Source organism: Ovis canadensis, chromosome 5 (assembly GCF_042477335.2).
Source record: "Ovis canadensis isolate MfBH-ARS-UI-01 breed Bighorn chromosome 5, ARS-UI_OviCan_v2, whole genome shotgun sequence".
NCBI classification, from domain to species: Eukaryota; Metazoa; Chordata; class Mammalia; order Artiodactyla; family Bovidae; genus Ovis; species Ovis canadensis.
The window spans coordinates 58,929,683-58,944,119 of record NC_091249.1 but is presented as its reverse complement, the minus strand read 5'-3'; the positions used below and the strand labels follow the sequence as shown (position 1 = coordinate 58,944,119).

At 41.4% G+C, this 14,437-nt stretch overlaps 1 protein-coding gene across 3 annotated transcripts in view; it reads right to left on the bottom strand.

The window, feature by feature from the left end:
* Positions 1-6,698, bottom strand: part of DDX46 (DEAD-box helicase 46) — a 48,928-nt gene extending 42,230 nt beyond the window's left edge. For all 3 annotated transcript variants that reach the window (XR_011257303.1, XM_069592076.1, XM_069592077.1), the window contains exons 1-3: positions 6,083-6,698; positions 3,604-3,792; positions 1,983-2,126 (exon numbers count right to left, since the gene is read on the bottom strand). Coding sequence is in view for 2 of the 3 variants with exons in the window: in XM_069592076.1 (XP_069448177.1) it covers positions 1,983-2,126; positions 3,604-3,792; positions 6,083-6,099 (350 nt within the window). In the remaining variant the exon portion in view is untranslated. The remainder of the gene's footprint in view (positions 1-1,982; positions 2,127-3,603; positions 3,793-6,082) is intronic.
* Between the last annotated feature and the right edge of the window lie 7,739 nt (positions 6,699-14,437).

Sequence of the window (14,437 nt, the reverse complement as noted above, 5' to 3'; positions counted from 1 at the left end):
AAATGCAAATTAATACCATAATGATATTTTTATTACATGTCTATCAAATAAAAATTTAAAGGAATGACAATACCTAATACTGGGTATGAAGGGACACAATTCTCATATACTGCTGGAAGTGTAATTAGTATATACTCCTTGGAAAGCATTTGGGATTACTTAGTTAAAGTGAAGCTATGTTTATTCTATGACAATGTAACTTCATTCCTAGCTATACACCTAAGGGAAACGCATACATGTGTATATGCTACTATGCTTAATCGCTCAGTGGTGTCCAACTCCGGAACTCGGGTCTCCTGCAATGCAGGTGGATTATTCACTGAGCCGCCACGGAAGCCCATACCCATGGATACTAGGATATATATATACAAAGATGGTCATAACAGCCTCAGAGGTAACACAACTCAAACATCCAGCTCAGCAGAATGGATAAATAAAGCGGTATATTTATATTACGGGGCTTCCAAGATGGCTCAGTGGGAAAGAATCCACCTGCCCATGCAGGAGACCCAAGAGATCTGGCTTCCATCCCCAGTTCAGGAAGATCCCCTGGAGGAGGAAACAGCAACCTGTTTCAGTATTCTTTCCCGGAAACTTCCATGGACAGAGGAGCCTGGCAGGCTACAATCCATGGGGTCCCAAAGAGTCAGACACAACTGAGCACACATATTTACACCACAGGATAGTGGTTCAGCAATAAAATAAACTAATGTTATGAGCGGAGAAGGCAACGGCAACCCACTCCAGTACTCTTGCCTGGAAAATCCCATGGACGGAGGAGCGTGATAGGCTGCAGTCCATGGGGTCACTAAGAGTCGGACACGACTGAGCGACTTCACTTTCACTTTTCACTTTCATGCGTTGGAGAAGGAAATGGCAACCCACTCCAGGCTTCTTGCGTGGAGAACCCCAGGGACAGGGGAGCCTGGTGGGCTGCCGTCTATGGGGTCACACAGAGTCGGACACGACTGAAGAGACTTAGCAGTAGCAGCAGCAGCAGCAGCAATGTTATGAGCAACAGAGCAAACTCCCAAGGTTTACCAAAAACACAGAAGAAGACATGACTCATTCACATAAAATTAAAAAACAATAAACCTGAATTATTCTTTTTCCATTTATAAAGAAACAATTAGGACATTACTAACACCAAAGTCAGCAATGATTTTATCTAGACAAATAGAAAGCTGGGTTAGCAAAGGGACATGCAGGGCTTCCAGTGGGATACAGATAATGTTCTATTTCTTAACTTTGGTGGTGGTTACATGAATCTTGCTTTATACTTTTTCAATAAACTGCATGTTTGTATTTCATTCATTTCTCTGAATTTATATTTTAAATTTAAAATTATCCCAATGGGCATTATAACACTGACCTGATAAAACAAAAGTACAATTTATAAAGTAAATAAATGAGGAAAAATCTTCATAACCAATACAAAAAAAACAAAAACAAAGCTATATATGCCAGGACACCACTTTAGAAACACTAATAGGCAAAGAACAAAGCATTAACAAGAGAAATATAGAGTAAACATATTATGTCTAATAGATATAATTAATATCTCAAAATTGAATGGTACTAACATCTTAAGGAAACATGCAGATTTAACTTACACAAGCAAAGTTCACCCATTATGAATAGCAGTTCAGCAATGTAAAAATGTTATTTGTCAATCAACAATAGAAACACTAAGAAAATAACTTCAAAGAAAAAAAACATAGTTCCCACAAAGATGTATATAAAATGTACTTCTGATCATTAACAGTAGGTATTAAATGAAGGAATAATGCATTATGAGTGTTAAAACTAACAGAATTTAGGTATCTTCTAAAAGCACTACAAGCTTTATAACTTACTGAAATGAAATTAAGCTAACAGCTCACGGTAGCAGCCAAATTCAGTATTTACAAGGATTTTTTTTTTTTAATGTAGGGAAGAGAGTTCCCAACCCGCATGATAGATATAGCCAACGGTAACATTACCTATTCTCAGCTTTCTTGCTTTTATTGCCAGGACTGGAAGACCGGGATCTTCGGCCTCGGCTTCTACTCCTTGAACGTCTCCTGTCCCGACTTCGAGATCTTCTTCGTTCTCGACTTCTATCTCTCTCTCTACTTCTGGAACGCCTGCAATGGGGACACATTTCATTTATTCTATGACCAAGTAGAACTTCTATTTCAGATCATGGTTTGTGCCTCATGTTGAAAGAAGCTTCTGAATTATTACCACTGTTAAAGACAAGATTTCAATTTACTATCAAATCAGTTTAACAGGGAACAAGTTAAGCCAGTTCTTACAAGCGGTCAATGGGGAAAATAAGGATACTAATTTCGAAACGATGTTTGTTGAGAAACAGAGGAAATATGTACTAATAGCTATTCGAAATCTATGACCTAGAGCAAAAAAATCTAAACTTCAAAGACAGCTAAAACCTCAGTGTAAGGATGGGCAGAATGGGGCTGTAGAAAGATTACAGATACAAAAATTAGGAGATAAGAATTTCTATCCTGGTGCTGCTACTAGCTAGCGACATACACAGGGCAGATCAACTCTCTGGGTCTGTTTCCTTAATCTATATAATGCAGAGACATCACCAAATAATCTCAAAATCCTTCTTGCTCTAAAATCTTGTAATTTTATTTTCACATCAAAAAAAGACCAAAAAAAAAAAGTAAGAGACCAAATCTTATATGATGCTTAATAAGTACTTGACTGTACTGTATGAAACTGTTCCTGAGGCCACATAGTATAAAACTGAGTAAGTTAATACTATCCACATTGTTATGGGTGAATATTTTCTCTAAGAACCAGTATCTCAAAAAGATAAACTCAAAGTTCTTTCTGAGATCAGTTCACAGCACCTGTATAACCGTGTCTTCTTTCCTATTTTAAAGAGAAACTTTATTAGAAAACTTCCTTTGGCATGTGAGAGTATTTTTATTTAAAGACTGTTTTTCACCAACAGGGAAGTTACAGATGCTTGGGTGGTACCAAGGAATATTTAATCAAGCACAAGTTTTTAAAAACTAACATGTTCTTTGGTTAAATCTAAAAAAATTCTTTAAAATCATTTCAAACAAGAAGCAGACATGGCTCCATTCTGTTCTTCCTTCTCCAGTCAGCACTAGTGGTGGCTCTGAACACATGGATCGGCTTTCTTGGGATAGGATTAGATTAGAACCCCCTCAATGGCATGCTACCTCAACTTTTACTTCTTTTTTTTAAACCTTTCCTGGGGGCTTTAAGAGTTCTTTGTGGTGTTGCACAGCAGAAACCAACACCAACACTGTAAAGCCATTTTTCTCTAATTAAAAAAAAAAATTTTTTAAGTTCTCTTTGGATTACAAGAAATACCATCTCAAGTTTACAAACTTAAAATACTGTTTGACAGTAGAAAGGGGGAAAAAAATACTGTTTGAAAGATTTTGTTCTAGGCAAATCACTTAGGTACCTAACCAAATCAGCTGGGATTAAAACAGACAGGCAGCAAACAGATCACTAAATTCTACCACCAATTAAAGGGACCACCAAAAGTTTTAAAGAAGCCCAATTTAGCTGAGAAGGCCCAATTTATCAAGAGTTCTTTGGAGATTAATGTCTTACCTCAGACGCTTCCTGTCTCTTGACCGAGATCTTCTTTTATCCCTGCTACGGGACCTCTCTCTCCTCCTGTCTCTATCCCTGCTTCTAGACCGTCTATCATCTCCACGTTTACTTCTTTTGTCTGAGGGTGAACGACTTCTCGATCGACTTCCAGAGCGTCCCCGTGATGCTGATCGCTTCCGATAGTGGCTAGAATATTAAGTTAAAGATTCAGCTTAGCAAACACACTTAGCTTCAATGACATTTTTTTTATTTTATTATTTTCCCTAAAAGTCTCAGCAGATAAACCCTGAAAGGACTTTTTACACATCAACTTTTTTAAAGTTAGAGGGAAAGAGTGAACTCTTCCGCTACAGCAGATGTAGAGAGAGGAAAAACTGTTAAGAGAAGCAAGAACAGTAAGCAAAAGAGACCAAGCTCCTGCTTTTGAGGCTCAAACAGCTTTGTGCTGCTAAAGAAAGAGAAGACAAGTTTTAAAAAAAGTCAAGACAATGTCATTTGGAGCTATGGAGAAAAACAGCTGAGAGGAGCATGATAGCCAAATGTGGAGAGTTTTATGGGTGGTTATCAGGATAGTCTTTTTTTTTCTTTGAGAAGGCTATTGGAAGATTTTAAGCATTACTGTTTTTAAAACATTACTCTGGCTGCTAAGCAGAAAACAAACCAAAGAAAGGCAAGAGCAGAAGCAGGGAAAATAGGTAAATAGCAATCAAGCAAGTAAGAGACATTGGTGACTTGGATCAGAATGTCAGGTGTAGAGTTGTTGACAAGTATCAAAAGTTGGGTATTCGGTATTTTAATAACTAATTAAATGTTAAGTACAACAGCAAACCTCCTGCAAAAGTCATGCAAGGCAGAGCGGTGGGGAAGAAGGCCTCAGGGATGGAAAGGACCCTCTTGGGAAGGGCCCTGAAGGATTCATCTTGAAAGCAGGAAGAACCGATGGACATGAGAGGGTGGAAACGAGATAACCTTATGTTTATTTTGGAAGTATCATTCTGGCTGCAGCGTGGAATCAATTACAAGAGTAAGATCAGAGGAAGCTAATCAACTTGAGGGATATGCAGCAGTCTGAGCAATGTATGATTAAGGCCTGAATTAAGTCAGGGAAACCAGGAATGGCAACAGAGTGCAGAATCTAACTGGATGTAAACACTGAGAGAAGGATGACTCAAATAAACATCACTTCCAGGTTTCCCGCCTGGATGACCAGACAAATGCCACGGAGATTTCAAAGACTTTCAAATAAATTTTCCATAGTTATGGAAATACTCTTTATCCAGTTAAACGAATACACACTTTATAGATTTGTTAAATTTTATCAAGCTCTACTCTGAAGCGTTGCCCATTTCCCTGAAAGTTAATTATACCTCTGTAAACTACTACTTGGAGAAGGCAATGGCACTCCACTCCAGTACTCTTGCCTGGAAAATCAAATGGACGGGGAAGCCTGGTAGGCTGCAGTCCATGGGGTCGCGAAGAATCGGACACGACTGAGAGACTTCACTTTCACTTTTCACTTTCATGCATTGGAGAAGGAAATGGCAACCCACTCCAGTGTTCTTGCCTGGAGAATCCCAGGGACGGGGGAGCCTGGTGGGCTGCCGTCTATGGGGTCACGCAGAGTCGGACACCACTGAAGTGACTTAACAGTAGCAATCTACTACTACCTTACTTATTACTTACATCCTACATATAAATTATTTTTCAGTAACCGCTAAATATTAACCAAATTTGTACATTAAAGATAAAAATTTCAAGATCCCAAACCCGGGAACAATATAAACTGTTTTTGAAAAGATTTCTAATAAGAGCTCCCAATTCTCAGTATTAAAAGGATAAAAAACACGTCACAAAGAAGTCTGAGATCTATTTACAAAGTAAATGTCCATGTTACAAGCATTTATTGTAACCCAATAAAAGCCTGCTGCTGCTGCTGCTACTGCTAAGTCGCTTCAGTAGTGTCCGACTCTGTGCGACCCCGTAGACGGCAGCCCACCAGGCTCCTCCGTCCCTGGGATTCTCCCTAGTCATGTACAAAGTCATGGATGTTGTAAAAACGTTTGACCACACGCTTTCAATTAACTTAAGAAAATATCCCGCGCTCACAAAGAACTAAAGAATCGATAGGGACCAAAGATATGGTCCAAACACGAAGTGGTGAGAAATTCACTTGGGATCGCCACTGAATGAGGAGATCCTGGTAAGCTCCGCGGAAATGGCGGGATCTCTTAGAAGTCCTGGAGAGCTGTTCCCGCCCCAGGGGCTCGAACCGGCCGATGGCAGAGCAGGTGAACCTTGTGCCTGCTGCTCACCCAAGTGCAGCCACTCCCTTAGCAGAGGTCCCCAGCCCCTCCAGCAGCCGCGGGCAGCGCTGGCCACACGTGGGGCCGCGCTAGCCAGGCCAGGCCCCGAGGCCACCTCGACTCCCGCCTGTTGCCCCCAAAGAAGCCGCTCGGCGGTCGGCGCTCCGCCTTACCGTGACTCCCTGCCCATACCGCCTGCTGCGGGAAACCGGCGCCCTTCGGAACCACGCGCAGGAGAACCGGACAGATTAGGAGAACGCACCGCCCTCGGCACGCCGGGAAAGGAGCACTACTAAGAGGCGGCTGCAGCCACAGTGGCAGCTGCCATCCGAACGCGGCCAACGAAAACAAGACGTGCTGGCGCCAGCGGCAGGAAGGAAAAATCGGGCCGGAAGTGGTTGTCGCTCCACAGCGTCCCCTATAGGCTGGAGGCCGCCCAGCACCGGATGCGCGAAAACCGATTGTCTCCGCCGTTTTCTTGCAGTCACTGGAGCCCGCCGGTCTCGATGCGGTAGTGGGCAGTGCTTCAACCTTGCATACCCTGGGAGGGTCTTTCTCACTAGCAACGCTGAAGCGCCATAAATATCCCCGAGGTGTCCCAGGACGTGCACTGACATCTGCCTTAACCTGAGCTAAGAGATGCTACAAACATTTCAATTCACTCTCATTCATTTATATATTCATTTATACATATTGTTACTTTGCAGCCAAACATGGAGAAGCTCTATACAGCCAACAAAAACAAGACCAGGAGCTGACTGTGGCTCAGATCATGAACTCCTTATTACCAAATTCAGACTTAAATGGAAGAAAGTAGGGAAAACCGCTAGACCATTCAGGTATGACCTAAATCAAATCCCTTATGGTTATACGGTGGAAGTGAGAAATAGATTTAAGGGACTAGACAGAGTGCCTGATGAACTATGGAATGAGGTTCGTGACATTGTACAGGAGACAGGGATCAAGACCATCCCCATGGAAAAGAAATGCAAAAAAGCAAAATGGTTGTCTGGGGAGGCCTTACAAATAGCTGTGAAAAGAAGAGAAGTGAAAAGCAAAGGAGAAAAGGAAAGATATAAGCATCTGAATGCAGAGTTCCAAAGAATAGCAAGAAGAGATAAGAAAGCCTTCTTCAGTGATCAGTGCAAAGAAATAGACGAAAAGAACAGAATGGGAAAGACTAGAGATCTCTTCAAGAAAATTAGAGATACCAAGGAAACATTTCATGCAAAGATGGGCTCCATAAAGGACAGAATGGTATCGACCTAAAAGAAGCAGAAGATATTAAGAAGAGGTGGCAAGAATACACAGAAGAACTGTACAAAAAAGATCTTCACGACCAAGATAATCACGATGGTGTGATCACTCATCTAGACCAGACATCCTGGAATGTGAAGTCAAGTGGGCCTTAGAAAGCATCACTACAAACAAAGATAGTGGAGGTGATGGAATTCCAGTTGAGCTGTTTCAAATCCTGAAAGATGATGCTGTGAAAGTGCTGCACTCAATATGCCAGCAAATTTGGAAAACTCAGCAGTGGCCACAGGACTGGAAAAGGTCAGTTTTCATTCCAATCCCAAAGAAAGGCAATGCCAAAGAATGCTCAAACTACCACACAATTGTACTCATCTCACACGCTAGTAAAGTAATGCTCAAAATTCTCCAAGCCAGGCTTCAGCAATACGTGAACCGTGAACTTTCTGATGTTCAAGCTGGTTTTAGAAAAGGCAGAGGAACCAGAGATCAAATTGCCAACATCCGCTGGATCATGGAAAAAGCAAGAGAGTTCCAGAAAAACATCTATTTCTGCTTTATTGACTATGCCAAAGCCTTTGACTGTGTGGATCACAATAAACTGTGGAAAATTCTGAGAGAGATGGGAATACCAGACCACCAGACCTGCCTCTTGAGAAATCTGCATGCAGGTCAGGAAGCAGCAGTTAGAACTGGACATGGAACAACAGACTGGTTCCAGATAGGAAAAGGAGTACATCAAGGCTGTATATTGTCACCCTGCCTATTTAACTTATATGCAGAGTACATCATGAGAAACACTGGACTGGAAGAAACACAAGCTGGAATCAAGATTGCTGGGAGAAATATCAATCACCTCAGATATGCAGATGACGCCACCCTTATGGCAGAATGTGAAGAGGAACTAAAAAGCCTCTTGATGAAAAAGAGGAGAGTGAAAAAGTTGGCTTAAAGCTCAACATTCAGAAAACAAAGATCATGGCATCTGATCCCATCACTTCATGGGAAATAGATGGGGAAACAGTGGAAACAGTGTCAGACTTTAGTTTTTTGGGCTCCAAAATCATTGCAGATGGTGACTGCAGCCATGAAATTAAAAGACACTTACTCCTTGGAAGAAAAGTAATGATCAACCTAGATAGCATATTCATCCGTGTAGTCAAGGCTATGGTTTTTCCTGTGGTCATGTATGGATGTGAGAGTTGGACTGTGAAGAAAGCTGAGCGCCAAGGAATTGATGCTTTTGAACTGTGGTGTTGGAGAAGACTCTTGAGAGTCCCTTGGACTGCAAGGAGATCCAACCAGTCCATTCTGAAGGAGATCAGCCCTGGGATTTCTTTGGAAGGAATGATGCTAAAGCTGAAACTCCAGTACTTTGGCCACCTCATGCGAAGAGTTGACTCATTGGAAAAGTCTTTGATGCTGGGAGGGATTGGAGGCAGGAGGAGAAGGGGACGACAGAGGATGAGATGGCTGGATGGCATCACTGACTCGATAGACGTGAGTCTGAGTGAACTCCGGGAGTTGGTGATGGACAGCGAGGCCTGGCGTGTTGCGATTCATGGGGTCGCAAAGAGTCAGATACGACTGAGCCACTGGACTGAACTGAACTGAACGTGTCAGACATGTTCTAGATTCCAGTGAGCTTTCAATGTAGTGGCAGACATGAAGTGAAAGTTGCTCAGTCGTGTCTGACTCTTTGTGACCCAAGGGACTGTAGCCCACCAGGCTCCTCTGTCTGTGGGATTTCTCAGGCAAGAATACTAGAGTGGGTTGCCATTTCCTTCTCCTGGGGATCTTCCCATCCCAGGGATGGAACCCAGGTCTCCTGCACTGCAGGCAGATTCTTTACTGCCTGAGCCACCAGGGAAGCCCAGTGGCATACATAGACATTAATACAAATACTTGCAGAAGTTTTGCAACAGCAAAGAGATTCTACCATAGGAGCAGAATTCAGAAATAGAGTTCCCTGAGGAAGTGACCTTTGAAGTAAGATTTGAAGGCTGAGAAGGAGTTAACTCCGTGAAGAGGAGGAAGAGCTAAACATCTGTACACAAGACTATAATGGCTCTCTTGGCAGCATTCCAGTGCTTCCAATTCAGGGGTCCAGGTTGGGATCTCTGGTCAGGGAACTAAGGTCCCACATGCCACGAGGAGCCTCAAAAAAAAAAAAAAACAAAGATTATCATGGTTCTTAACATTGTCTGGACTTGGGAGCTTAAATATGTGCATACGGATGCCTGTGTTCCATCCTGACATTCTGATTTGATTGGTCTGGAGTCCCTCCTATGCATTGGGAATTTTCAAGATTCTCAGGTACTTCTGAAGTACAATCCAATCAAGGTGGAGAATGGCTCACCTATTGGAACACAGGCTGAAATGTTGAGTTGTTTTAGCATAAATCTATACAGGAGTTGGGGACAGGCTCTCATTTACTTTACATGTCTCTGTACTATTTTATGTTCTTACACATAAGGATGATAGTCAAGTTCCATATCTTCACTGTGGCAATCATTGCATGGATGTATGTCAAATTCATTGAACTGTACACTTTATGCTTTTTTTTTTTTTTTGGCCATGCCACAGTCCATGGGACATCTTAGTTCCCAACCAGGGATCAATCTGGATCCCCTGCAGTGGAAGCACAAAGTTCTAACCACTGGACGGCCAAGAAATTCCCTGAACTATATGCTTTGAATTGGTGTTTTACTGTATGTAAATCTTATCTCAAAAAATTTGAATTTTTAGAAAATGAAATCAAGACTCCAAGACAGGCTTCTGCCTTTCATCTGTGATTTACTGACCACTTGTGGCAGCAGTGCAGTCCACGCCAAGGGTAAGGAGAGCCTGAGCCAGTATGTGACAGAATGGACATCAAGGAGTCAGGTATCAGAGCCATTGTAAATTGCTTGTATGTGGCCTGAAGGTTAAGGAGTGTAGGTTTCAGTCTAAAAGAAGTAAGAAACTACTAAAGATGTAAACTGTGGAACAATGGAAAGTGGTCAGATTCTGGATGTATTCCCCAGGCAGCTTTCCAAACACTAATTGGTTAAAAGGATGTGAGATGCACTGATAAGGGGAGGAATAAAGATGACTCCTAGGTTTTAAACAGAGCTACTGTGGATTGCGATGAATTTGTGGAGATGAAAAAGGCCTGGACACAGCAGATTTGGTGGGAAAAGGAGAGAAAAATCAGTGTTTCTGCCTACTAGGTATCCAGAAGATGATAATGGCTGAAAGCGAATGTGTGAGTTTGGAGTTCAAAGGAGAATGTGATTGGAGAGAGAGGGATCATATTTTATAGACTGTATAATACAGATCTTCCTTGACTGAAGGTGGAGTTGCATCCTGATAAACCCATAGTTAAGTTTAAAATACTGTAAGTGTTAAATACATTTAATATAGCTAATCTACCCATCATCTTAGCCTAACTAGCCAACCTTAAATGTGCTCAGAACTCACACATTAGCCTACAGTTGGGCAAAATCACCTAACATAAACCCTATTTTATAATAAAGTGTTGACTATCATGTAACTTATTGAGCACTGTACTGAAAGTTCTAGAAGGTATTGTAGGTCATCATAGAACCGTTCAACTTCAGCTTCTTTGCATTAGAGGTTGGGGCATAGACTAGGATTACTGTGATATTGAATGATTTGCCTTGAAAAAAAAGAGATCATTCTGTCATTTTTGAGATTGCACCCACGTACTGCATTTCGGACTCTTGTTGACTAGGAGGGCTACTCCACTTATTCTAAGGGATTCTTGCTCACAGTAGTAGATATAATGGTCATCTGAATTAAATTCACATTCCAGTCCATTTTAGTTCATTGATCCCTAAAATGTCCATGTTCACTCTTGCTATCTCCTGTTTGACCACTTCCAATTTACCTTAATTCATGGAACTAACATTCCAGGTTCCTATGCAATATTGTATTTTACAGCATCAGACTTTACTTCCATCACCAATCACAACTGGGCGCTGTTTTCACTTTGGTTGTGTCTCTTCATTCTTTCTGGAGTTATTTCTCTACTCTTCTCCCATAGCATATTGGGCACATACTGATCTGGGGAGTTCATCTTTCAGTGTCCTATCTTCTTGCCTTTTCATATTGTTCATGGGGGTATCGAGGCAAGAATACTGAAGTGGTTTGCCATTCCCTTCTTCAGAGGACAACATTTTGTCAGAACCTACCATGACCTGTCCATCTTGGGTGGCCCTACACAGCATGACTCATAGTTTCATTGAGTTAGATAAGGCTGTGGTCCATGTGATCAACCTGGTTAGTTTTCTGTGATAGTGGTTTTCATTCTGTCTGCCCTCTGATGAATAAGGGTAAGTGACTTATGGAAGCTTCCTGATGGGACAGACTGACTGTGGGGAAAACTGGGTCTTGTTCTGATGGGCAGGGCCATGCTCAGTAAACCTTTAATCCAATCTCACCCTACTTATTTAACCTATATGCAGAGTACATCATGCAAAGTGCCGGGCTGGATGAAGCACAAGCTGGAATCAAAATTGCCATGAGAAATATCAATAACCCCAGACATGCAGATGACACCACCCTTAAGGCAGAAAGCGAAGAGGAACTGAAGAGCCTCTTGATGAAAAAGGAGTGAAAAAGTTGGCTTAAAACTCAACATTCAAAAAACTATAAGATAATAGCATCTGGTCCCATCACTTCATGGCAAATAGATGGGGAAACAATGGAAACAGTGTCAGACTTTATTTTCTTGGGCTCCAAAATCACTGCACGTGGTGACTGTAGCCATGAAATTAAGACGCTTGCTCCTTGGAAGAAAAGCTATGACCAACATAGTCAGCATATTAAAAAGCAGAGACATTACTTTGCCAACAAAAGTCCATCTAGTCGAAGCTATGGTTTTTCCAGTAGTCATGTATGGATGTGAGAGCTAGACCATAAAGAAAGCTGAGTACTGAAGAATTGATGCTTTTGAACTGTGGTGTTGGAGAACTCTTGAGAGTCCCTTGGACTGCAAGATCAAACTAGTCAGTCCTAAAGGAAATCATTCCTGAATATTCATTGGAAAGACTGATGCTGAAGCTAAAGCTCCAATATTCTGGCCACCTGGTGCGAAGAACTGACTCATTTGAAAATACCCTGATGCTGGGGAAGATTGAAGGCGGGAGAAGGGGATGACAGAGGATGAGATCATTGAATGGCATTACCGACTCAAATGGACATGAGTTTGAGCAAACTCTGGGAGCTGGTAATGGACAGGGAAGCCTAGCGTGCTGCAGACCATGGGGTTGCAAAGAGTCAGACACGACTAAGTGACTGAACTGCACTGCACTGCACTGAAAGTTAAAAGCAGAATGGCTTATGGAATAAAACTTTTAAGTGGATCATCACGGAGTGGCAGACTGGGAGCTGCAGCTCTCTGCCACTGCCCAGCATCACCAGAGAGTAGCGATGCTGCAGATGGCTAGCCCAGGAAGAGATCAAGATGCAAAATCTGAACTACGGTTTCTAACAAATGTGTCACTTTCACACCATCATAAAGTCAAAAAATTCTAAGTCAAACCACCCGAATTCAAGATCCTTCTGTACCTGGCATCTGGAGCCAGGGAACTGGATGAGGCCATGAAGAACTTAATGATAAAGTTGGAAGAGATTCTTTAAGTCACTTTCTCAAATTTCTCAAGTGAGGCCACTGAGACGTGGGAAACAAGTTCAATCCCAGATCACTAATTTTTTTGGAATCTAAACTGGAACCAGAACTCAGGTATCTAATACCCAGGCCAGAGCCCTTTCCCAGATAGTTCATTTCTAACTCCCTTTTAAGAGATTAGGACAATTCTAACTGGTTTTTTATGCATGCATGGCAAGTTTACAGAATCTCTATGTCCTTGAAGAAGTTACCTTTACCTCTTAGCAGAGATGAAAGAAATAATTATAGTCCACTGTGTCTCCAATACATCACTTATTTAACAAACTGACCTGGCTTCCAAAGCAGATTTTGATTCTAATTACCCTAGGCCTGAAGCTCATAACTCTCATTTTTAGTACCAACTTTGTGTCTACATGTCCATTTATACAAGTAATAAGATTAAAAAGCTACCGGTCACAGATGTCACCTCTCAACAACCATTCTTGTCAATCTAGTTTTAACTTATAAACATTTCAGATCCCTGAAATTTCTAAGTAAAAAGATTCTTAATTATCCCAAGTAGTAATAAACTTCCAACTCCATTTGACACAATTCAACACACTTAAGCAAACGCATGTCTTCTCTTTGAAATACATTTGATAATGATCTACCAATACAAAAACTGTGCATATGTCAAGTGACAAAATGGAAGAAATACAACATGTAATCAAAAACCCCAATATCTTCCCAGGGACTGGGGAGAGAGTGACAAATTCAAGACTGCTATCTAATCCTCTAGATATTAGATTTCTATGGACTTAGGGGAAAATGTGTGCTTGTAATCTCACTCTGAGTGAGAGGAATAGACTTAAAGTGCTATACTTATTGTCCATGATTGTGATTCAAAATAAAAAGGCTTTGAGTAATAAAAAAAAAAGGCATGTGTGTTTTTAATATCACAAGAATTAAAGACTATACAAAAAACTAGAGAAATGTAACACCAAATGACATTACAGTTGTGCTTTATACTCTTAAGACAAACCTTCCAAATATGACAGTGTTGCTGTTGCTGCTGCTAAGTCGCTTCAGTTGTGTCTGACTCTGTGCAACCCCATAGAGGGCAGCCTACCAGGCTCCCCCGTCCCTGGGATTCTCCAGGCAAGAACACAGGAGTGGGTTGCCATTTCCTTCTCCAATGCATGAAAGTGAAAAGTGAAAGTGAAGTTGCTCAGTCGTGTCCGACTCATAGTGACCCCATGGACTGCAGCCTACCAGGCTCCTTTGTCCATATGATTTCCAGGCAAGAGTACTGGAGTGGGGTGCCATTGCCTTCTCCAACGACAGTGTTAAGTTAGTTAAAAAAGGATATATTCCTATTGGGTTGCATTCCTAAGTCAATTTTTCAAAGCCCATTTTTATATCTAATCATTCTATTTTACTGGTTAAAAAAAAAAAACTTCTGAAAATCGAAAACTCAATTTTGAAGTTTGCTAATAAAAATTTTCAGAAAGATTTCATAAATACCTATTAATTTCACATGTATGACTCTTAATCATTTCCTCCATTAAATATTTGTGCTGGAATAAAAATGAAAATGCTGACTCAACATGGTTACCTTATGCAGCCCTTATAAGTTAAAATGTGCAAACTTAACAGACAC